The sequence below is a fragment of the Myotis nattereri genome (assembly GCF_964212035.1).
Source record: "Myotis nattereri genome assembly, chromosome: 10".
Taxonomy (NCBI): Eukaryota; Metazoa; Chordata; class Mammalia; order Chiroptera; family Vespertilionidae; genus Myotis; species Myotis nattereri.
Window position 1 is genome coordinate 27,484,211 of NC_138085.1, and position 24,991 is coordinate 27,509,201.

The following is a 24,991-nucleotide window of genomic DNA, read 5'->3' on the forward strand; positions in this document are numbered from 1 at the left end:
GAGGCGTGCTTGGAGCCGGCGTGCGGCGTTGCATGGATCCCGGCGGCCGGTGGCGGGGCTTGCCCGGCGGGCCCAGCCTCAAGCACCTGACGGATCCCGCTTACGGGGTCCCCCGGGAGCAGCAGAAGCCGGCGCTACAGGAGCTGACGCAGGCGCACGTGGAGTCCTTCAACTACGCGGTGCGCGAGGGGCTCAGCCACGCGGTGCAGGTGAGTGCGGCTCCTCCGGGCTCCCTGCAGCCCGGCGCTCGCTGGCGCTGCTAGGTCGGGCGGAGGAGAGGGGCCCCGTGGGGCTGGAGGCGGGCGGCAGGTGGGAGACGGGGGATGGGGAGACCCAGGAGGCGGGGTGAGCGGGGCACTGGCCGGGGACAGGGTCCCAGATAGAGGGGGTGGCTTGAGGTCACAGTAGAACCCCAAATAGTTGTGCTTCTTGATTGTGGCAGCCGCAGCTCGGGGCTTGAGCTCAAGCCGACCGGGGGAAGATGTGTCTGTGGTTCCTGGATTTTTATGGGATTGGGAGCCGCAGTGCTTTGTAGGACAGTAGGTGCTGGAGGGTGAGGAAGTGGCCCGCGTGGGCTGAGCTTCCAACCATAACCCATTGTTCCTAGTTAACACGAGGAGAGCTCCGTGGAACAGCAGAGCTCTTCCCGGGGAGGAGGGCGGGTACCGAAAAGCAGATGCGGTGAAAGGGGGGTGAGGAGGGGCAGGGAACCTGGTGGTACCACCTTTCCTTTGGCATGTATGAGACCACGTGGAATGAAATGCACAACTGTCAGCCTAAAGAATGACATTAGAGTGTCCGGTGCTGAGTCAGGAGGTGCTTCCATAACTTTGCTCTGTCAGCAGTCCTGTCTTACTACCCGTGGAGAAGCTACAAGGTAAGGAGAGAGCGGGCAGGCTCTTGGTTCAGAGGACAGCTCTGTTCTGCACACAGTGGTCTCAACCTAGAGCAGTGGTTCTCAACCTTCTAATGCTGCGACCCTTTAATACAGTTCCTCATGTTGTGGTGACCCCCAATTTCATTGTTACAAATTGAACATAATTAAGCATAGTGATTAATCACAAAAACAATATGTAATTATATATGTGTTTTCCAATGGTCTTAGGCGACCCCCAAAGGGGTCGCGACCCACAGGTTGAGAACCGCTGCCCTAGAGCCTGCTGCAGAAGCTGACACACGGTAGACGTTCAGATGTCCGAGTTAACGCCGGATGCTTTTTGGTACATAGTGATGGTGTGAGTAGACAGGATGTAGCTTTAGCTGTCGTTTTAATGCCACATTAACATGAGAGGCAACAGTGTGTGTAGGAAATTCATGGGCTTTGGAAGAGTCTCAGTGAAGGGGTACCTGGGACATGCAAGCAGTTAATAATGTGAATTGTATTTCAGGCTATACCTCCCTTTGAATTTGCTTTCAAAGATGAGCGGATCTCTCTCACTATTGTGGATGCCGTCATCAGCCCCCCCACGGTTCCCAAAGGGAGCATCTGCAAGGAGCTCAATGTTTATCCTGCAGAATGCCGGGGCAGGAGGAGCACCTACCGGGGAAAGTTGACAGTGAGTACAAGTGACAGTACGCGACTCAAACGCTGGACATGTCTGCGAATACTGGTGTCCAATAAAATGTAACCAGAATTCTGCTTTGTGCTGTCACCCAAGAGATCTCTCCTTTTAAGTCTGAAGCATAAAATCATCTAGTATATGGTCTTTTTCCTCTTTTAAAATACTCATTTGTTCTTGTAGATCCAAATACTTTGTTTTTTTCGTAACTAATTTTTTCATTTAGGCTGATATCAGCTGGGCTGTAAACGGAATCTCAAAAGGAACCATTAAGCAGTTTCTTGGCTATGTTCCCATCATGGTGAAGTCCAGGCTTTGCAACTTATACAACCTTCCTCCAAAAGCCCTCATTGAGCACCATGAGGAACCAGAGGTAATTTCAGGGGTGCAGGGCACTGACTGGGCAGGCGACAATAGGAAGGGCCCGAGTTGGGCTTGAGAGGATATGAAGCTTGCTAGAGGGAGTCAGTGTTTCTCTGCCTCTAATTTTGGATAGATAACATGGAGCATTGATCTCTTGTCTGTGTACTGTGCGCGGCTCATAATGAGTCTCAAATGAAGCAATGTATGAAAAACTGGCTGTGCAATTAGGATATTATTATTATGATGGGGAAATAATTGGTAAGTTTTTCCCTAATTTTCTGAATGGTGTATATTTAGAGATATTTCTGTTTTTAAAGCCATCTTAAACGACAAAACTGTTTTCTAAGATCTCTGCTTTACCGAACAGTAAGATTCTGTGAGGATATAAAGTGCCTTATATGCTTTCCCTTTGGCATTTCTTTTTAGCTGTGTCAGGTGGCTTTGCAGCATTGAGTTGAAGTAATCAAGATTACAGACGGTCTGTAATAGAGACTGTTACCTGGAGGGACGAGGTTTTGGTGTCAGATCTGGGTTTGACATTCAGCTGCTGTCTTACCGGTTGTATGGCTTTGGGAAGTTTAATCTCCCTGAACCTGTTTCCTCTGCTAAAAATGGGCACAATAGCTGTCTTACTCATTGTTATGAGGACTAGATGTTAGGATAATATAGAGCACCTGGTATGTTATGCCTACTTAATAGTAGCTCTTTATTACAGAAATGATATTGACGAGCAATTAAAATAATTTTCCTATTAATTTTAATATCTGATTTCAAGAGATTTCATATGGTCATCGGTTGTTTTTTTTTAACGCATTTGGGAAATCATACTTGTCTGGAGGCAAAATGTTTGCTGTTTTCATTTGCAGACTTTTCTTTGGAATAAGGTGTTTGTTTAATGTCATTTGAAGCCTAAGGTCATTTGGAGGACAGAAAGACAAATTAGATCAAAGCTGTCTGATAGAGAAAGTACCGACTTCCTCCCATACTTCCAGGTCCCTAAACCTTTTTCATGTGCTTGAGAAGACTTAACTTACTGACAGCTTCCCGGGGATCCATGGCCCCCTTCACCTGCACTTTCCTCTCTTCTGCACTTAGAACAGGGTCTGCTAGGAGGTTAATTTTCGCAGTTAGTCAGTTTTCATATTCACAGTTACTTATCTTTGTTTAACAAATTATAATTCATCTCTTTGGCAGGAAATGGGAGGCTATTTCATAATCAATGGCATTGAAAAGGTCATCCGAATGTTGATTATGCCTCGGAGAAATTTCCCTATTGCAATGATAAGACCAAAATGGAAAGCTAGAGGGCCTGGCTACACTCAATATGGTAAGCTCTAGTGATTTTTAGAATGTTGTCTTAGAAAAGTTTTTTTTTGGTTTTTTTTTAATTTATTGATTTTTTACAGAGAGGAAAGGAGAGGGATAGAGAGTTAGAAACATCGATGAGAGAGAAACATCGATCAGCTGCCTCCTGCACACCCCCTACTGGGGATGTGCCCGCAACCCAGGTACATGCCCTTGACCGGAATCGAACCTGGGACCTTTCAGTCCGCAGGCTGACACTCTATCTACTGAGCCAAACCGGTTTCGGCCTTAGAAACATTTTAAGCCATTTTTTAAAAAAGGAGCTGCATCTAAATAGAGTCTTTGACATTTTTCTCTCGTATGTATATAAAATTTTATTTTTCTGTTAAGCATTTCTGTGTTAGGATTTCATAGTAGCAGACCTACTTTCTGATATCTTTCAAACTGAAAGAACGTGTGTGTGTGTGTATGTTAGTCTGAGGCTGGAGGCCGGCCTGACTTTGCCAGAGGTGGGTGTGGGCCCCAGAAGTCTTCTGGTTCAGGTACCATGGCACTCCCCTCAGGGTTGCGGGCTGGCAGCCACCTGGCCTTTGTTTGGGGGAGATTTTGCACCTTGGGGGAAATTTGACAAGGTCTGGAGACGTTTTTGGTTGCCAATCTCGGCTAAACTTAGTGTTATGGCTCTTAAATATCTCTAAGAAGGTAAAAATAGTTCAGAATGAAATGATTGAAGCAGTTATAGTGTCACTGAGTTTCCGGCTTTTTGTTCTGTTTCGACAGGAGTGTCAATGCACTGTGTGAGGGAAGAACACTCTGCTGTCAATATGAACCTTCACTACTTGGAAAATGGCACAGTTATGTTGAACTTTATTTACCAGAAAGAACTGTTTTTTCTTCCGTTGGGATTCGCACTTAAGGTGTGCCTTGCTGAGTATATTTCTTTTGTTATGAAGGGAGTCATTGGAAGCATGTCCTATGCAGAATGAATAGGTTCTCCTTATCAGAGATCATGCTGCACTTGTTACCTACTGCTCCATAACACATTACCTCGGAATTCAGCGGCTTAAAACACATCAGTGAACGCTTCTCCCTCACAGGTTCTGTGGGCAGGAATGTGGGCAGCTCTGGCTGGGGTCTCAGAGGTTGCAGAGCGATGTCGCAGGGGCTGAGCTGTGTAGAAGGCTTGACCAGGGTGGAGGATCCCTTCCAAGGTGGTTCCTCCAGGCTGGCAAGTCAGTGCAGGCTGTTGGCAGGAGGTCTCAGTTCCTCTCCAGTGACCTCTCCATAGGCTGCTTGGGGCGGCCGTCTTCCCCAGAGCGTTAGCCCAGTGAAGGGAGAGAAGCTGCAGTGCCCCTGGTAGCCTAGCCTTGAGAGCTGGGTGTCGCCTTTTCCGCCATATTCTCTTGTCAGAAGGGCTCTGATTTGGTGTGGGAGGAGGTGATGCAGGCTTGTGAATCCCAGGAGGCGAGGATCATTGGGGCCATCTTGGTGCCTATCTTCCAAGTGCCCTTACTTTGGAGAATTCACTTCAGTTTAACAATAGTGGAATGCTAGTGTTTCTCGGGTATTAAATAGAAAAGGAGAGACTTGTTCCTGAATGAATTGGATGGTTTTGTTATTAATAGCAATGACAAAGGAAAATCTCTTTTCTATTCTAGGCACTTGTCAGCTTTTCCGATTACCAGATTTTTCAGGAGCTCATCAAAGGCAAAGAGGACAACTCTTTCTTTAGGAACTCTGTTACTCAGATGTTAAGGATGGTGATGGATGAAGGTTGTTCCACACAGAAGCAGGTCCTTACCTATCTAGGTGAACGCTTCAGAGTAAAGCTCAGTCTCCCTGACTGGTATTCAGATGAACACGCGGCAGAGTTTCTGTTTAAGTACGCGTGCTTTTGCCCACACTGTTTACTGGGGGCGGGGGTATCGCTGGTTCTTTGTGTTGATGTGGCTGGGACTGGGGAGTCACGCGGGTTGAATTTTGGCCTGGCAAAGCGGGCTAGCTTTGTTTCTGTGGCCATCTTCACCTTTCTCTGGTTTTAGGTAGTATCGTTTTATTCTAATGTACTTTCTAACTTTTAGTTTGAAATAACTTCAAACTTCGAGGATGGCTGCAAAGATAGTACATTGGACACTCATGTTGACTGTTAACACTTTTACTATATTTGCTTTACTTGTCTGCACATGAGTAAGTGTTGTTCCTTCTGACCATTTGAAAGTTGCAGGCATCATGTCCCTTTATTTTCCCAAGACAAGGGCTCTGTCTTTGTGACTTGTTGTAGGTCAGCGTGGTCCAGTGCACAGCTGTGGGCCATGCTGAGTGCTTGAATGGCCAGTGCAACTGAGAAACTGAGTTCTGCCTTTTATTCCTGTTTAATTAATTAATATTTAAAATGGTCCTTGTGGCTTGTCACTACCATGTTGGCCAGCACCGCTGTAGACCTTGTTTGAGACTATATCCTGCTCTTTTGCTGATATTGTTGTAAGGTGAAAGGGATTTTCTGAATATGAGTAAGGACTTTTAAGTAAACATGAATTGGGGGCCTTGGTTAGTAGAATGGCAAGTAGTGGTAGCAGTTGAATCATTTTAAGCTTTTTCTTTATATTTTGACAGCCAGTGCATCTGTATCCACTTGAAATCTAATACTGAGAAGTTTTATGTACTTTGTCTCATGACCCGGAAGCTGTTTGCTTTGGCCAAAGGAGAGTGCATGGAGGAGAATCCTGACAGTTTAGTGAATCAGGAAGTGCTCACACCCGGGCAGCTCTTCCTCATGTTTCTGAAGGTGGGTGCACACTGCTTTCCCCTGGGCCCCATTGTACCTCTGGATTGAGGTGATGACACCCCATGATGTAGTTTTGTGCATATTCATAAGTTCTTGTTTTGGCAGTGTACATCTTCTCTTTTTTCTATTTGTTGTTTGTTTGCCTAGCAGGAAGGTACAGAATCAAACGTCCTAGCTTGTACCAGGTTCAAAAATGTCTGATATTTTCATGTAAGCTAAGTAAAGACAACATCAAATCTTGGTCAGACATTGATGATAAAGTGTAAGTGGCCTGTATGCATATAGTGACGGTCAGCTCTCCTTTGCAGAGTCCCTGTTACAAATTCCCCTCCTCACTGAGGTTTACTTGTAAGCCCAGTATCAGTATTCACAGCTCTCCTGGTCCTTTGCAGATGTGCTTGGAGGGCTAATCATTGGGGTGTCCTGATGCCCACACTCCCAGCTGAGGTCTAGGAGGTGATGCTCTGCCTTGCTTCAGCTCCTGCTGTGAACGAGAGTCTATTTATTTAGTACCATGTTTTTCACATTTTTGTGTTTTTCTTGGTGATTTTGTTGTTTAAAAATGGCCCACAAGCATAGTGCTGAAGTGCTGTGTGAGGTGCTGAGCACAGGAAGGCTTGAATGTGCCTTACGAGAACATACGAGCATTAGAATAGCTTTGTCAGTCACAAGTTACAGTGCTGCTGGCTATGAGGCCGATGGTAGTACATCAGCAACATAAAACAAGGTATCTTTCAACAGAAACACACAAAACCAGCTTACGTATTTCTCAGTTGACTAGAATGTTGTGACTTGAGACTTGGAGGAACCTAATCCTGTCTGTACCTAGACAAAGGCTTAGTACCTGCTAATTCAGTGCTCACAGCAACATTACAGAGCATAGTTAACTGTCAGTCACGAGAGCCGTGTGTGTGTGTGTGTGTGTGTGTGGAGAGAGTGTTGGCATAGCACAGATCAGTTCATCAGTAAGTTCATTTGGTGGTATTTCATATTTTGAATATTATCCCTAAAATGATTTAATCTAATAGATAACATAGTGGGATAAAAGATGGAGAAGACTAAAGTAAAAATCTCCTAATTCCTTATTTAGTCAGTAATGCTTATTTAAATTCTTACTGAAAGATAAAAACTTTTGTTTCTTTCTGCTCTAACCATGAAATTAGATAGAAAATTTTCAGCAGCCTAGAATTGCCCTGATAAAAATGAATATCAAGCAGAAGTTTTCTGTTATTGGTAATTTCAATATAGCCTTTCAAGTAAACATGTAATTTATTCATTTCAGGAAAAAATGGAAGCGTGGTTAGTATCTGTTAAAATAGGTATGGACAAGAAGGCTCAGAAGACCAATATGTCTATAAACAGTGAAAATTTGATGAAGATTTTAAGTCTGGGAATAGACCTTACAAAACCATTTGAGTATCTTCTTGCTACTGGGAATCTGCGTTCCAAAACAGGTGAAATTAAATAAATAGCCTTCAAAAAAATAGTCTTCATTTTAGTTGTGTTTTTCAAATTATTTGCTTAATGGAGATTTATATCATTAATAGAGGTTCTATTTAAAAGCGAACTTTTCCCTTTCACTAAAGACATTTCACGTTATAAGTTTTGACTACATATAAGTCTGAAGGGCTTTTGACAAGGTGCTGAATGGTTTAAATCCAATTCTGATGATCACATTTTCCTGTGCCTCCTAGAAAACTAAAGACAGCTCAGAGTTCTGTCTAAACTAAAGATGTCTGAGGAGGTCACATGGACAGGTGGTCCGAGAGGGTTCTTGTGTGGGCTCAGCCCTAAACCACTTGCATCAGAATGCCTTAGAAAACTCAACTGTGGCAATTGACGGCCCAGAAATCTGCAGTTTTGAAATAGATGCTACTACTGATACAGATTTTTTTAGAACTGACAACTGCTTGTGTGTTAGCCTATCTGATGAATCCCATTTAATTACTTGCTATTTTGTTTTTTGTTTACGGTTTCCCCACAGTGGAGGAGATAGGGAACCAGGCAAGGCTGATACAGTTTGTGAAATCTGGGGATTTTTACTACTTTTTGTACAGTATCCCTGCTCACCTGAGCTAGTGAACTTTGTAATCACCCACTCCGTGACTTAACAGTGTGCTCTGAGGCTTTTCATCAGAGCCTCAAATAACAATATCCTTTTTTTTTTTTTTTAAGTTGAGCCCATTTTTGAATGACTTTTGTTTTATTAAGGTCTTGGCTTCCTGCAAAATTCTGGACTTTGTGTCGTGGCTGATAAGCTGAACTTCATCCGCTATCTCTCCCATTTCCGCTGTGTGCACAGAGGGGCTGACTTTGCCAAGATGAGGACCACCACCGTGCGCAGGCTGCTGCCGGAGTCTTGGGGTTTCCTTTGTCCCGTGCACACTCCTGATGGGGAGCCCTGCGGCCTGATGAACCACCTAACTGCCATATGCGAGGTGGTCACGCAGTTTGTATACACAGCATCTATTCCAGCTTTGCTCTGCAACCTGGGTATGTGACAGGGTAACATTCTCGTTGTGTGTGTGTTTTCAGTTATGCTGCCTTCTCTGCAGGAATTGATTTTATTCATCTGTGCAGGAACTGGGGTGGTTTCAAGCAGCATTTAATATGGGAGGTAACCTTTGGGTCATTCTTTCTGCACCTGTTGGGTCGGCCACTGCTCTAAGCTGGAAGCAGTGTCACTTTGCAGGAAGACAGTTAAAAAGGAGGTTGTCCACTCTGTACCTGGAGGTCCTCAGACCCACAGCCCTGTTCCTGGGAGCCTGGCGGCTGTCTCTGCTTTTGCTGGAAGGCTGTCTTGAGTGCTGTTCTTTGGGTGTGGTGCTGGGTTCGGGTTCACCTTCACCCATATGATGCCCTTTCTTTGGGCATTCTTCACTCTTGGGATCTGGAGACAGAGTTTTCTGTGTCTTTGCTGGTCTGAGTGGGGTCTCCACTGGAATTCGTATTTACAATCTAAAACTTCCAGTTCATAGGATTCAGGTGGTAGGCATTGCAAACAACCAGAAAGGCATCGAATCAAGAGCCAGGAAATTTCTGCTTAAAAGTATTCTGCCAGTTAGATCGTGGCCTTTCAGAAGGGAGTCCAACTAATTCAGAATTACTCGAGATTCAGAGGCCGTAACCAGTGTAAAGTGCTGCAGGTCCTCTGTCCACAAGGGAAAAATGATGTTGTTTGCCACCAGTGATTAAAATGTCAGAGTGCAGGAAAGCGTAGAAAGAAGGAAAAACTGTGGAGAGGTGGAGAGTGTATCCCAAGCAGAAGAGATGGGAAGGGCTCTGGTCCTGGGGGAGACAGAATGGAAAATGCCTAACACCACGCGGGTAACCTGTGAACTTGGTAAAACACTTCCTGTCTTCAGCAGGTGGATTATGGATTGTGGAAGAGTGTTCTTTTTTACTTAATTCCAGTTGGTTCTTGATGTTTGTGGTATTCTGTTTTAAAAAGTCACAACTAACCCCGAATTTAGGGAAGAGGCATTGCTCCCAGGGGCACCTCATTTAACGTTGTGATTCACTAACATCGGGGTCTCTGCCAGCAGCACTAAGCTTCCCTAACACGCACTCTTCCTGAGGCTTACACAGCCTGTGCTCAGCCACACGGGCCAGCCCTGCGTTCAGGGTCCGATTAAACAGTGAAACCGCCAACAGAAGGCACAAGCATGCATCCACGTGGCCCAGAGGACGCTTGTTGACAGTCTGAGCTGAGACAGGAAGACATGTGTGACCATAGCTGGGAGCCTGTGCGCAGGTGATGCAGATTTTTCACCGAGTGGCCCCAAAAGCACCTTTAGTTGTTGATACTGGAATTACAGACAATCTTAGCAAATTTGCAGATAGGGAATCTGAATAATGGTGATCAAGTGTAATTAGATTTGGGGGAAAAGTTATATTTACAACCTTCAGAAATGAACATAGAAAAGGTGCACAGCGAAAGCCTCCTTGCACTCCTGTCCCTGCTGCTCTCCCCACAGGCCAGGTCACTAGTTCTTGTGTGTCCTTGCTGAAATGATTTGGAAACTTAAGTGAAAAACATTCTGGTTTAGAGACAAGATAACTAGATATCTAAATGATGGTACAGCTGCAGACCTATCTGGAGGGAATTTCTAAGTTGGAAAGGCATCCTGATGTGATGACCCTGTCTGTTCCTTCCACAGGGGTTACTCCAGTTGATGGAACGCCTCACCGACCTTACGCCGAGTGCTACCCTGTCCTGCTGGACGGTGTCATGGTTGGCTGGGTGGATAAGGAGCTTGCTGCTAGTGTTGCAGCTTCTCTCCGGCATTTTAAGGTGACCGTGAGTCTTTGTGAATTGCTCTATCCCTGCGTCTTGGGTTTCGGTCCTTTTCTAGTTGATGAGGTAGTCCAGGCAGTCTAGAGCACTCATGGGCCTGGGGGTCAGAGCTCATTTTGAGAGTACCTGACATCCCCTGGTACTGACCTCATAGCCCTAGAGGTTGGGGTCAGTGACAGATATTTCACCCATACAGTTTTGTTTGTTTGTTTGTTTGTTTGTTTTTTAGTAGTAGTTTCACTGAAGCCCTAGTCTGCTAACTAACAGATTTTAACTTTTCTTTGTAAATTCTAGTGGCATGTAGGGGACATCAAAATAGGAACTTTATATTTCAAGTAATGTTAAAAATATGCAAGATATGTAAGTCATACATATCCTGTTGCTGTCTGGGTCTTGAAAATATATTATTAAAAGATCAAGGAGAAGGACATTCATTGGCATTTTCTCCTAACAAGAGACTTGGCACAGAGAACTCCCGTATGCCCATTAACCAGATCCACCAATTATCATTTGTGTGCTCTTTATAAATATACTAGTGGCCCGATGCATGAAATTCATGTGGGGGGGGGGGTCCCTCAGCCCAGCCTGCACCCTCTCCAATCGGGGACATCCCTCTCACAGCTTGCCTGCCTGCCTGCCTGATCACCCCCAACTGCCCTCCCCTGCCAGCCTGATTGCCCCTAACCCTCTGCTGGCCTGATCTCGCCCCCACTGCCCTCCCCTGTGGTCTGATCACCCCTAACTGCCTCTGCCTCGGCCCCGACCACCATGGCTTTGTCCGGAAGGAAGTCGGATGTCCGAAAGATGGCTGGTCAACCCGGTCTAATTAGCATATTACCCTTTTATTAGTATAGATGTATATATTTTTTCTTCTGAACCATTTGAGGGTGGCATGCAGACATGTCTCCATTTCCATAAAAATTTCAGTGCATTTTTTCTAACTTTTTCTCTTTAATAGCCATAGTACACTTACCAAATTCAGGGAGGGTCAGTTTGCTAGAATCCACAGCTGACACTCAGATTACAGCAGTTGCCTCAGTAATGGCTTTTATAGCTATTTTTTCTTCCTGGTCTGGGACCCACTCCAGAATCATGTGTTACATGTAGTTGTCATGTCTCTGTTCTTTTTTATTCTGGAATAGTTCCTAGCCTTTCATGTCTTGACTTTTTTAAAGAGTACAGGCCAGCAGTCAGAGAAAGACAAATATCACATGATATCACTTATATGTGGAATCTAATGAACAAAATAGGTCCAGAGGCATGGATGCATGGAACAGACTGACAGATCCGGGTGGGAAGGAGGGAAGGGGAAGAGGTTAACCAAAGAACTTATATGCATAGCCCATGGACACAGACAATAGTGTGATGATAGCTGGAGTGGAGCAGATGCTGGGGGAGGCAGGGGGTAGGGGGCATCTGTAATACTGTCAACAATAAAATATAAACTTAAAAAAAAGAGTAAAGGCCAGCTATTGTGTAGACCCTTAATTATGGTCATGTGTCACTTCCTCATGGCGAGATTCACAATACCATTTTCAGGAGGCATGTGATGTTGGCTTGTCCCGTGACCAGTGATGTCAATGTCAATCACTTCACAGCTGTATTTTTTAAGTTAATCTACTGTACTGTTACAGATTTTCTCTCATCAGTAATTTGTGGAGAAATATTTGGAAGCCCTTTTCCTCATTAAATTTTCACCCACAGTTTGTATTCTATTCTCTGCAGAATTATTACTATTCCATTGATGAGTCTTTGCTATGTTAATTATTACTGTTATGGTTGCCAAGTGGTTGTTTTCTAACCCTATCATTTGTCCTGTTTGTTAGTTGCCATTCTGTAAGGAAAAGCTTTCCTTTCTCTTCCATTTATTTATTCATTTATTTACATCAGATTTATAGATACTTGTTTTATTTTGTGAATATTGTGTTACTATTATTTATTTTTATGTTCATACTAGAGGCCTGGTGCACAGATTTGTGCACCGGTGGGGTCCCTCAGCCTGGCCTGCGCCCTCTCACATGGGCCGAAGCGGCTGGGGCCGGGCACTGCACCACTCCCATTCGTCCTGGCCCCGCTGCGCCTGCCCGCCACTGCTCAGGAGTGCTGCTGCGGAGACAGGAGAGGCTCACGCCTCCGCAACACCGCTGCAGCTGTGCTCACCAGCGTCCCTTCATCAGCTGAGTGGCACTCCCACTGTGTTGAGCATCTGCTCCCCTGGTGATCAGTGCACGTCATAGCTACGGATCATTTGGTTTTTCAGTTGCTTAGGCTTTTAAATAAATAGATTGTATCAGGTTTGACCCCCTGGTCCCTGTAGGGTTGGTTTTGTGTTGTTTTTGTGAATATACGTAAAATTTAACCTGTTTTTGTGGCATTGAGTACATTCATATTGTTGTGCAACCATCACCCTATCCAGCCTCCAAACTTTTGCCTGGTCCAAAACTGAAACTCTGTGCCCATTCAGCAATGCCTTGCCATCTGCCCTTTCCCAGCTCCTGGTAACCACATAGACCACATGTGCTTGTCCATCATCCATCGATGGGCACTTGGGTCACTTCCCCCTTTTGGCTTATGTGAATCATGCTGCTGTGAACATGGATGTGCAAATTTCTGTTTGAATCTGCTTTCAGTTCTTTTGAGTGTATACCTGGAAGTGGGATTGCTGGATCATATGGGATTCTGTGTTTAATTTTTGGCATCTTTGAAGAAAAATTGTAAGATTTTTTCCCCTTAGACAGATTAGGTGTATGATATTAATTTATTCCCTAACAATGATCATTCTCTAATAATAGCGATGAATAATGAGTCTTAAATTCCTGGAATAAATCCCACTTGGTCGTGTTGTGTTATTTTTTTTTTTAATCTTTATTGTTGAAAGTATTACATATGTCCCCCTCTTCCCCCATTGACCCCTCCTAGCCTGTCCCCATTCCCCCCAGGCATTGACCACCCTATGTGTTATTTTCTCTATTTAAGAAGTACTGATACTTTCTCAAATGTCAATAATTTATTAAGGTTTTTTAAATCAACATTTGTAAAGAATGCTCTGGAGCAGTGTGGGAACATTGGGCCACCTGGTGGCAGGTCTGTGAGAATTCCCTTGAGATCATTTGGTTATGGTACTTGGTTTGAGGGTGCTTTCTTGACATCTTTATTTCTTTGTTTTTTTTTATCCTCACCTAAGGATATTTTTTCCATTGCTTTTCAGAGAGAGTGGGAGGGAAGGTGGAAGGAGGAGAGAGAGAGAGAGAGAGAGAGAGAGAGAGAGAGAGAGAGAGAGAGAGAGAAAGAGAAACATTGATGTGAGAGAGATACATAGACTGGTTGTTTCCCACACATGCCCTGACCGGGGGCAGAGAGCAAAGCCGCAACCCAAGTACATGCCTTTGATCTGGAATCGAACCTGGGAACCTTTGGTGCTCTGGCCAACACTCTAACCACTGAGCACCACTGGCCAGGGCTAGACACCTTTATTTCTAATGTGGAAATCAGTCTTTAAGCTTTCTAACTCTGTTGAGGTTTCTTAACTTTTGATTTATGAATTTAATTCGTTTTTGTTCATTCTTTCATTTTTTATTGGTAATGTGTTTGTGAATCCCCACAAATTCTGATACATAGGTCTTGTTATATGTTTTCAAATTTCCTGTAATTTTGGTTTGTATTTTTCCTTTCACCCAGGAGTTAATTAATAGAAGTTTGTTGTTGTTGTTTTGCTTCTTAATACCCAGGTAGAAGGGCCTTTTCATTAAATACGTTTTAAAATAAAACAAGCCCTGGCCGGTTTGGTTCAGTGGTTGGGGTGTTGACCCACAGACCGAGGGGACAGGGTTCAATTCTTGGTCAAAAGCTGGTGCCGTGGTTGCAGGTTTGGTCCCTGGCCCCAGTTGGGGTGCATGAAGGAAGCAACTGGTCGATATTTCTCTCTCTCCCTCCTCCCTCCCTTCTCCTCTCTCTAAAAATCAATGGGAAAAATATTCTTTGGTGAGGGTTAAAACAAAACAAAACCAGTACTCTCTAATTTAGATATCAGAAAACAGAATTCTGTTTAGTATGTCTACATGCACATTCTCGAGTTACCTTTCCCACAGTTACCTTTGCCTGATAGTGAGGCTGAGTCCCCAAGAAAGTAGAGCTTTTGCCAACTCGGGGTGTGGGGTGAATGGTATTCTCCGAGAAGATGAGACTGGCAGGGCACTATGTTTGTTACCTGCATAACGAACGTAAATTCTTAAGATCTACTTTTCATATTTGACCTCCTCCCCCATTCTGCCTGCTTCCCGGGTGTCAGGGTAGATGTAAAACATATTAGTCATTCTGGTTTGAACTTTCTTTTTTGTTGAAAACAGGTGTTGAGAGAAAAAAGGATCCCTCCCTGGATGGAGGTGGCCCTTGTCCCCATGACAGGAAAACCAAGTCTGTACCCAGGACTGTACCTTTTCACCACTCCTTGTAGGCTGGTGCGGCCTGTGCGAAACTTGGAATTGGGCAAAGAAGAGCTGATTGGAACTATGGAGCAGGTATGTGGACTGTGTGTGGTGGGTATATGTGATTGTGTCATATACAACTTCCACAGACTTCAGCTGTTAATTATTATTATTTTTTTTGTTAATCCTCACCCGAGGATATTTTTTTCCATTCGTTTTTAGAGAGAGTTGAAGGGAAGGGGAGAGACAGAGAGAGAAACATTGATGTGAGAGAGACACATCGATTGGTTGCCTCACACATGGGCCCTGACTGGGGCCAGGGATCGAACCTGCAACTCAGGTACATGCCCTTGACCAGAATCAAACCTTGTGACCCTTCAGTCCACAGGCCTGTGCTCAACACTCTAACCACTGAGCAAAACTGGGTAGGGCAACTGTTGCTTTCTTTAAGTGTTACTGTTTAATAACAATTTGGCACTTGAAAGAAAGCCAGAACTACTTCTGCTTCCTCGGGAAGCAGTTTTCATGTGTCCCTTCACTCCGCCCACCATTGAGCCTGAGAAGGCTGGTGTCTCGTCACCTGCATCCCAAGCTCCTTCGGATGCTGAGGCTGGACCATTCCCTCATGCACAATCTTTCCCTGCATCTTTGCAGTTGCAAAGCTCTGCGCTATGTACTACTTTAAAAATGTCTTTCTTTACTTCGCTGGTTTGGCTCTGTGGATGGAGCACCAGCCCATGGACTGAAAGGTCCCAGGTTTGATTTTGGTCAAGGGCACATGCCTGGGTTGCAGGCTTAATCCCCAGTAGGGGGCGTACAGGAGGCAGCAGATCAGTGATTCTTGCTCATCATTGATGTTTCTCTCTCTCTCTCCCTTCCTCTCTGAAATCAATAAAAGAATATATATTTTAAAAATAAAAATTAAAAAATGCTTCAAATGCCTCTTCATAATTGGTCTAGGGTAGATTTATAATGAGGTATGAAAGGCAAGTGGTCGTTCTGATAGGCTTCCTGTGGGTCCCTTCAGTGTTCACTATACCAGGTGGGAAGGTTCCTTTCAAGTCTTTGAGTACTGAATTCAGAAAGAGTTAATGTGTGGCATCCATCCTTCTCTCCAGCTCTTCATGAATATTGCCATCTTCGAGGATGAGGTTTTTGCTGGAGTGACCACCCACCAGGAACTCTTCCCTCACAGCCTGCTGAGTGTGATCGCCAACTTCATCCCTTTCTCCGATCACAACCAGAGTCCAAGGAACATGTACCAGTGCCAGATGGGTAAGTGGCATGGGGATGGTAGCAACCACACTCACAAAAGAGACATGTTTGTTACTTATTTTACTTTGAAATAATTTCAAATTCAGAAAAGTTGTGAGACTGGTACAGAGAACACCTATAAACCCTTTACCAACATTTTGTTATTATTTTGGTCTGTTTGTACTATTTCCATTTGAAGGTAAGTTGCAGGCTTGATGCCCCTTTACTCCTAAATATTTCAGTGTCTATATCTAAATAAGGATGTTCACTTGTACAAACAAGGACAATTAAAATCAGGAAATTTAACATTGGTATTATACTTTTTAAAAAATAGGTATTTTTATTGATTTCAGAGAGTAAGGGAGAGAGAGAAACATCAATGATAAGAGAGAATCATTGATTGGCTGCCTCCTGCACACCCTGGGGATCGAGTCTGCAACCTGGGTATGTGCCTTTGACTGGAATCGAACCCAGGATCCTTCAGTCTGCAGGCCAACACTCTATCCACTGAGCCAAACCAGCTAGGGCTTATCATACTACTTTATGGGTCTGATTCAGACTTTGACCAGTTGTACCAAAAATAGAGGGTTTTTGTTTGTTTTGTTTTTAATATATTTTTATAGATTTCAGGAAGGGAGAGGGACAGAGAGATAGAAATATCAATGATGAGAACGTCATTTATCAGCTGTCTCCTGCACGCCCCCTACTGGGGATCAAGCCTGCAACCTGGGCATGTGCCCTGATTGAGAATCGAACTGTGACCTCCTGGTTTATAGGGCAATGCTCAACCACTGAACCATACTGGTTGGCCATAAATACGGTTTCTGGCAATTTTTTCTGTGTAGCACCTAGTCCAAAATCGCACATTGTATTCTGTTGTCTCTTTAGTCTTCTTTAAGTTAGAACATAACTTTAGTCTTTCTTGTTATTGACACTTTTGAAGAAAAAGGTAATTTTGTAAATGTTCCACAACTTGGGTTGGTCTGAGATCTTGAAATTCCATTTTTAACAACTACAGGCCGTCCACGTCATTCTCTCTCCAGTGCTGTTCATTCCTGCCTGATAGTACCATACTATTTTGTAGTGCTTATTCAGACTTGACTAATTGTATCAAATACATGGTTTCATTTTCCTGGAGTGTAATTTCCCTTAGGCCTGAAAACTTTCTTTAGCATTTGTCAGTGTTGCCAGTTGCTGGCTAAAATTTTCTTAGTTTTTATTGCTTTGAAATATCTTTATTTCCTCTTCCCTTGAAGGAACTAGGTATACAATTCTGATTTGACAAGATTTTTTCTGGCACATGAAATACTGTTTGAGCTGTGTATTCTTTTTTTAATCCTCACAGAAGGATATTTTTATATAGAGAGAAACATCGATAGGCAGTCTCCCATATTCACCCTGACCAGAGATCAAACTCGCAACCTAGGTATGTGCTCTGGCAGGAAATCAAACTTGCAACCTTTGGTGTATGGGACAACGCTCCAATCAGCTGAGCTATCTGGCCAGGCTAGCTGTCTACTCTTGGTCTCTCATTTCTAATTAGAAGTCGTCAGTTTTAGGTTGTTTCCCTGTTTTTAAGTTTTATTTTTTCTCTGTCCTTAAAATTTTCTCTTTATTTTTAGGTTTGTAACAGAATGACTATGGTATGCCTACATATGATGTTCCTTGTGTTTGTCTTATTTTGCATTTGCTGGCCTTCTTAAATCTGTTTGTTGGTTTGTTTGTTTGTTTTAAATTTGTAAAGTTTTCTGCCATTGTTTCTAAAAAATTGCTGCTGTCCAGTCTGTCTCCTGAGATTTCAGTTATGCAACATGTATGTTAATCATTGCTGTCCCATCAACCATTGGTTTCTTTTCTCTTTTTTTATCTTTTTCTCTTCACATTGAATCATTTTTATTCATCTGTCATCATATTCAGACTTTTTATTCTATTTCAGAGTCCAGAGTGCTAACCATTCATTATACCATGGAACCACCATATTATTTCAGATATTTCATTTTCTAGCCTAAAATTTCCATTTGTTTCTTTTTTATAGTTTTAATTTTTTCTAGAATTTCATCTTCATTGTGAACATATTTTCTTTTATATCTTAGAGCAGTTATACAACCAGTATTTTAAAATCATTGTCTATTAATTCCAATGTCTGGGTCATCTCAGGATGTCTCCATTCACTGCATTTTTTTCTTGAGTATGGGTATTAATTCTCTGTCTTTTATATCTAGTAATATTGGATCATATCATGGACATTGTGAACAAGTGATATGTTTTGAAGACCGTGGATTCTGTTATGTTCCTTTGAAGAGGATTGGTTTTTAGATTTAACTGATGGATAACTTAGCTAAACAAAGCAGCTGAAGTCACTTTTGAGGGCTGCTTGGAAATGTTCCATGCATGTGTAATTCAGGACTCCACCAAAGATCTGGGATTGGTTCATATGCAGAATTTAAGGCTTTCCCTGTGTGGTTCTCTCCTTTCTGAAATCCCCCCCCCCCCCCCCCCTCAGTTTTTAGTTGCTGTAGTGCTGTGACTCTTATGTTTCTTGGTTCTTAAAGCCAGTCAGACTATGGGTTTCTGTCCAAGTTTTAGCCACTGCACTGGGCCATTAGGCAAAAAACCAAACAAACCACAGAACGAAACCTGACCTGGAAATTCACCCATTGCAGTTTCTTTTGCCCGAATGTAAATTCCACTCTAGTTTCTGACTGATTTTGGTTACTTTACAATACTTTCAGCTGGTGTGTATATTTGTTTGTGGTTACTTTTTTTCCCACCCTGGGTCTTATGTGCTGAGGGTGGTTGTGAAGAAGGAACCCTCTACAACTGGAAGCTGGAAGTCTCTGTTTCTGTATTTTAAAGAATTCCACTAGGCATGTATATTTATTTTAGTTTTTAAAATCATTTTGGTTGAGCCTTGGCCAGTGTGGCTTAGTTGGTTGAGTGTCCTCTCATGAACCCAAAGATTGCCAGTTTAATTCCCAGTCAGGTCACATGTCCAGGTTTTGGGCTCAGTCCGCAGTAGGTGGTTTACAAGAGGCAGCCAATAGATGTTTTGCTCTCACGTCGATATTTCTCTCCCTCCTTCCCTGTGTCTTCCTCTCTCTCTAAAGATCAATTTTAAAATCTTTTTTAAAAAGTCATTTGTGTTGAATTGATTCTCTGTACTGAGAAGTGGAATAAAGAAGACTCTTACCTACCCCCTGTATGCCAGTACCCAGAATTAACAAATAGTGACATTTTGCTTTGTGTGTGAGAAAGTAATTAGAGCTCTAGCCAGTTTGGCTCAGTGTATAGAGCGTTGGCCTGTAGACTGAAGGGTCCCGGGTTGCATTCCGGTCAAGGGTACATTCCTGGGTTGCGGGCTCGATCCCCATTGTGGAGCGTGCAGGAGGCAGCCAATCAATGGTGTTTCTCTCATCATTGATGTTTCTATCTCTCCTTTCCTCTCAAATCAATAAAAAAAAATTTTTTAAGTTATTAGATAATAGCTACTCTCCCCTTATACCCTTACTCTTCCCCAGTAACATCCCCCTTTTATTATATACTAGAGGCCCAGTGCACAAAAATTTGTGCACTCAGAGGGGGTGGTCCCTCAGCCCGGCCTATGCCCTCTCGTAGTCTGGGACCCCTCGGGGGATGACCACCTGCTGACTTAGGCCCACTTCCCGGGGGATCAGGCCTAAGCTGGCAGTCAGACATCCCTCTGGCAGCCCGGGAGCCCTCAGGGGATGTACACTTGCTAGCGGGGAACAGGCCTAAGCTGCAGTCAGACATCCTTAGCGCTGCTGAGGAGGCGGGAGAGGCTCCTGCCACCACCGCTGTGCTGGCAGCCATCAGCCTGGCTTGTGGCTGAGCAGAGTTCCCTCTGTGGGAGCGCACTGACCACCAGGGGGCATCTCCTGCATTCAGCGTCTGCCCCCTGGTGGCCAGTGTGTGTCATAGTGACCAGTCATTCCCAGTCGTTCTGCTGTTAGGGTCAATTTGCATATTACCCTTTTATTATATAGGATGTGTCCATAAACCAGGTATAGAATTGTTTGGGGTGTGTTATATAGATATACATAAATGGTATCATATTAAATGAGTTTCTGTCCTTTTTCCCTCTCAGCACTGTTTTCATGGTCTGGTTGTAATACATGCAGGTTCGTTTATCTTCACACTATAAAGCATAACCACCGTGACTGATCTGTTCATTCCTCTATGGTGAATATTTAGTTGCTCCCAATTTTAAATATCACCTTTATAATCAAGGGAAAAACAAAAGGCTAAGGTGTTTTTCCCTTTGTAGGTAAACAAACTATGGGCTTCCCACTTCTCACTTATCAAGACCGATCCGATAATAAGCTGTATCGTCTTCAGACCCCACAAAGCCCTTTGGTGAGGCCGTGCATGTATGATCACTATGACATGGACAACTATCCAATTGGGACCAATGCCATCGTTGCTGTTATTTCTTACACTGGCTACGATATGGAAGATGCCATGGTAAGTTTTACCAAGAGTAGTTCCATTCTTTTAATATTTAATTTTAAAATTTAACTTTACTGTGAGGTCACTGTGTCCTCGAGTGCCTAGTATTTGGTGAGTGAGTGTCCTGTTAAATGGTCAGTCCCTACTCTGAATGGAAAGTGGTAGCCTTGAGGGTTATGAACCAAATATTCATATATGCATATTTCATGCATATTGCCTGTGTAGTTGAATTAATGTTGAGTGAATATAAAGTAGTGTTGGATATTTTTACCTTTTGTGTTTGTGCATGATTGGGTTTTGGACTATTTAATTATAAATTAAGTGCTTGGGTTTTAGTAGTGTAGGTGACTGAGAAAATGTGGATAGATTTTAAATCGAATGTGAGGTAACCTAAATCAAGTATAATTATGACCAGTTTTATTTTGAAAAATCCTCATTTTTCTGCACTCCCTTGATTCTTTGACTTCATAGATTGTGAATAAGGCTTCTTGGGAACGAGGTTTTGCCCATGGAAGTGTCTACAAATCTGAGTTCATAGATCTCTCTGAAAAAATTAAACAAGGAGATGATAGTCTGGTGTTTGGAGTCAAACCTGGTGACCCGCGGACTGTGCAGAAGTTAGATGAGGATGGATTGCCATTTATTGGAGCACAGCTGCAGTATGGAGATCCCTATTACAGCTATGTAAATCTCAACACTGGCGAGAGCTCTGTGATGTTCTACAAGTAAGTTGCAGTGCTAGGTGCTCATTTTAAAGGCTATTCTTAGTGAATTGCTGGGGGCTGTTGAAAGTAATCTTTTAACAGGAAATTTTTGGAGAAAATAGAAGTGATACTCAATCGTAACTGAATTGGCATTTACAAAATGAGACAAAGTTTGCTGTCTTACTCCCTTTGCTTTTCTACTTGTCAGTCTCTTATAATTGGTGAGAGTTCTCCTGGCTTATTTTAAAAGTATATTATTGAGACTTGATCATCTCTTTCATGCATGTTAGGAATACTTCCCAGCTAAAATTTTATTATGCCTCCTGTTAAAAATAAATTTTTAGCTTATTTTACATCTGTAAGAGTGGATTCAACAGTAGGTCTTCATAATCTATAATAAAAGCGTAATATGCAAATCGACCGAAGAGCCAAATAGTGGAACGCCGGTCCGGACACCCTTCTGGACGAAGCCGCGGCTGCAAGGGCTGAGGCAGCTGCCGGGGCTGCAAGGGCCTACTCTTGCACAAATTTTGTGCATCGGGCCTCTAGTCTATAGTATATATAAAAGCCTAAGCGACAAACAACCAGTTGCTATGATGTGCACTGACGTTCAACGCAGGAGCTGCCCCTTGGTGGTCAGTGCACTACCACAGCAAGAGCGCCGCTCAGCTGACCAACCCTTCCCGGCGGCCCACAGCCCAGTAGCAGCTACTCCCTCAGTAGTCCTGCAGGTCCGATCTCCGGAGAACGGGCCAGGCATCAATGGACTGGCGCCGCTGGCAGGATCCCGACAGTGCTGCAGGCCTCCTGGAAGTCAGCCTTAGGCACCGCAGCTGCTTCTCCTCCCTAGACATTCCAGAAGGAAGAAATGATATAAAAGTGGCCACTAGGTGACTCCCAACAACTGGCATGAACACTGGCGTGAACGTCAGTGGAACAGATCCAGATCCTGGGCCGGCAAGGGCTTCCCACCCCCTGCCCAGAGGGCCGATCGCATCTCGGCCCCCCGCCCACCCCCCTAGGGATGGGCGCCAGATGCAGGGCTCACAGCTGGCAAGCACCACTGCTGCAGTGCGAGCCTCTCCCGATTGGGACTGACTGCTGCAGGCACAGCAGGGTCGGAAATGAGTGGGAGCAGCAAGCAGTGTTGGACTGCTGGTTTGGGCCCAATCCCTGTAGGCCACCCTGAGGGACCCCACCTGTGCATGAATTCGTGTACCAGTCCTTTAGTACTTTCATAATGTTCAGAGGAACAGAGTTCTGTAGTTAATATAACCAGAAGCCTTATTCATAGATACTTCCAGGGAAAAGAAAGATAAGACTGTTTTTTTGAATCCTTTATAAAGCACTAGTTATATATAAAACTTGTATGCCTCTATAAGCTTAAAGAAATAGTTTGACCTTTTATATGGTTTAATTTTTCCTAGGAGTAAAGAAAATTGTATTGTGGACAATATCAAAGTGTGTAGTAATGACACTGGAAGTGGAAAATTTAAATGTGTTTGCATCACGATGAGAATCCCTCGGAACCCAACCATTGGAGACAAGTTTGCCAGCCGGCATGGGCAGAAGGGCATCCTAAGCAGACTGTGGCCAACCGAGGACATGCCCTTTACCGAAAGTGGGATGGTCCCAGACATTCTGTTCAACCCTCATGGGTTCCCATCCCGAATGACTATTGGTATGTTAATCGAGAGCATGGCGGGCAAGTCTGCCGCTCTGCATGGTCTCTGCCATGATGCCACCCCCTTCACCTTTTCAGAGGAGAACTCGGCCTTGGAGTACTTTGGTGAGATGTTGAAGGCTGCTGGCTACAACTTCTATGGCACTGAGAGGCTGTACAGTGGCATCAGTGGGGTGGAACTGGAAGCAGATATTTTCATTGGCGTGGTTTATTACCAGCGGTTACGCCACATGGTCTCAGACAAATTCCAGGTCAGAACCACCGGAGCCAGAGACAGAGTCACTAACCAGCCCATCGGGGGGAGAAACGTCCAGGGTGGGATCCGTTTTGGGGAAATGGAGAGGGATGCTCTGTTAGCTCACGGAACTTCTTTTCTCCTTCACGACCGCCTCTTTAACTGTTCTGACCGGTCGGTAGCCCATGTGTGTGTGAAGTGTGGCAGTCTGCTCTCTCCGCTGTTGGAGAAGCCACCCCCTTCGTGGTCAGCCATGCGCAACAGAAAATACAACTGTACTGTGTGCAATCGCAGTGACACTATCGACACTGTTTCTGTGCCTTACGTTTTTCGGTATTTTGTAGCTGAACTAGCAGCTATGAACATCAAAGTAAAACTGGATGTCATTTAATTGGTGTGGCCTTTTGGGTTAGGTGATCTGTCAGATTAAAACAAAATGTAACTTCAGTAAAGATGTTACCCTGAAATTTTTTTCAAGGTTGTTACAGCCCTCAACCAAGACCTGGCAAATAAGAATTCAAGGTTCTGAGTCTTTCTGGTATAATAGCCATTGAAATTGATTTTCACTGTATTTGAGAAAACGTTATATTGATGAATAAAATATACAGGGAAGTTCCCAAACCCAGGGTCTTAGTATGCTGCTCTCAGTAGATGGTGACTATCACTGATTGTCCCTCTAGAACAGGGGTGGGGAACCTTTTTTCTGCCAAGGGCCATTTGGATATTTATAACGTCATTTGCAGGCCATACAAAATTATCAACTTAAAAATTAGCCTGCTATATTTGGTAAAACAATGAACTCACCCCTATGCCTTGGGAGGGCCAGACCAAATGATTTCGAGGACCTTATACGGCCTGAGGGCCCAATGTTCCCCACGCCTTCTCTAGGTCACCATCCGGTGGTCCGTGAGGTCCGAGAGGTCCGAAAGGTTGGCAACTGCTGCTCTAGAGCATTGTCCATCTAGAGTCCCAACATGATGCAGGCCATGGGTGTGATTTTGTATTTTCTAATGTCCATGTTTAAGTGGAAAAAGGTAGAAATATTTTTTAACAACTTCAGTGAAATATACTAAACCCAGTCCTAACTAGTTTGGCTCAGTGGATAGAGCGTCGGCCTGCGGACTCAAGGGTCCCAGGTTCGATTCCGGTCAAAGGCATGTACCTTGGTTGTGGGCACATCCCCAGTAGGGGGTATGCAGGAGGCAGCTGATCGATGTTTCTCTCTCATCGATGTTTCTAACTCTTTCTCTCCCTTCCTCTCTGTAAAAAATCAATAAAATATATTTAAAAAAAAATACTAAACCCAGATTGTAGGTTTTAACCTCAGTTGGGGTGTGTACAGGAGGCAACTGATGTTTTTCTCTCTCTCTCTTTCTTAAATCAAAAACATACTTAAAAAAACAAACACTGCACATCTTTATTGTATATAGTTCACCATCCGGGGTAATAAACATCACCTCTGAAAGCTTCCTGTGCCCCTTTGGGTTGTTTTGGTTTTTTATTTATTACTAGAGGCCCAGTGCATGACATTTGTGCATTGGTGGGGTCAGGAGAGGAGGCAATGGTTGCTGGGCCAGACGTCCCGCCACCTCGCAATTCCCCGCCTCCACTCCTTCCCTTGCCACCACACCGCCACCACAGTGGGCGGGCAGGCACCCTGGGGAAGGGAGAGGATGGGAGTGAGATCCTCCTTCCCTCTCCACTGCGCTGGCACTGTGGCAGTTGGGCGGGTGGCCCCCAAGGAAGGTAGAGGACAGGAGTGAGACAAACCCTTGTGTTGAGGGCTGGCTTTCAATAGATCGGAGCGAGGGAGCTGCTCTGCTAGTACGAAACCCCAACTCAGAAGCAGGTCATCTGCAAATGGTTTAGCACCAGGGGTTGATTGGGGCTGACCGCAGGGACCATGGCAGTTGG

The 24,991-nt window shown here is 44.1% G+C and overlaps 1 protein-coding gene across 1 annotated transcript; it reads left to right on the forward strand.

The window, feature by feature from the left end:
- On the forward strand, window positions 1-24,539 carry POLR1B (RNA polymerase I subunit B). Its single transcript, XM_081101133.1, has 15 exons — window positions 1-209; window positions 1,389-1,556; window positions 1,786-1,932; window positions 3,117-3,249; window positions 4,008-4,144; window positions 4,886-5,109; window positions 5,841-6,012; window positions 7,295-7,466; window positions 8,224-8,505; window positions 10,173-10,306; window positions 14,656-14,826; window positions 15,852-16,008; window positions 20,273-20,469; window positions 20,926-21,179; window positions 22,586-24,539. The coding sequence occupies exons 1-15, from the start codon at window positions 33-35 to the stop codon at window positions 23,466-23,468; spliced, it is 3,408 nt and encodes a 1,135-aa protein (XP_080957259.1). The 5' UTR covers window positions 1-32; the 3' UTR covers window positions 23,469-24,539.
- The last annotated feature ends 452 nt before the right edge of the window (window positions 24,540-24,991 follow it).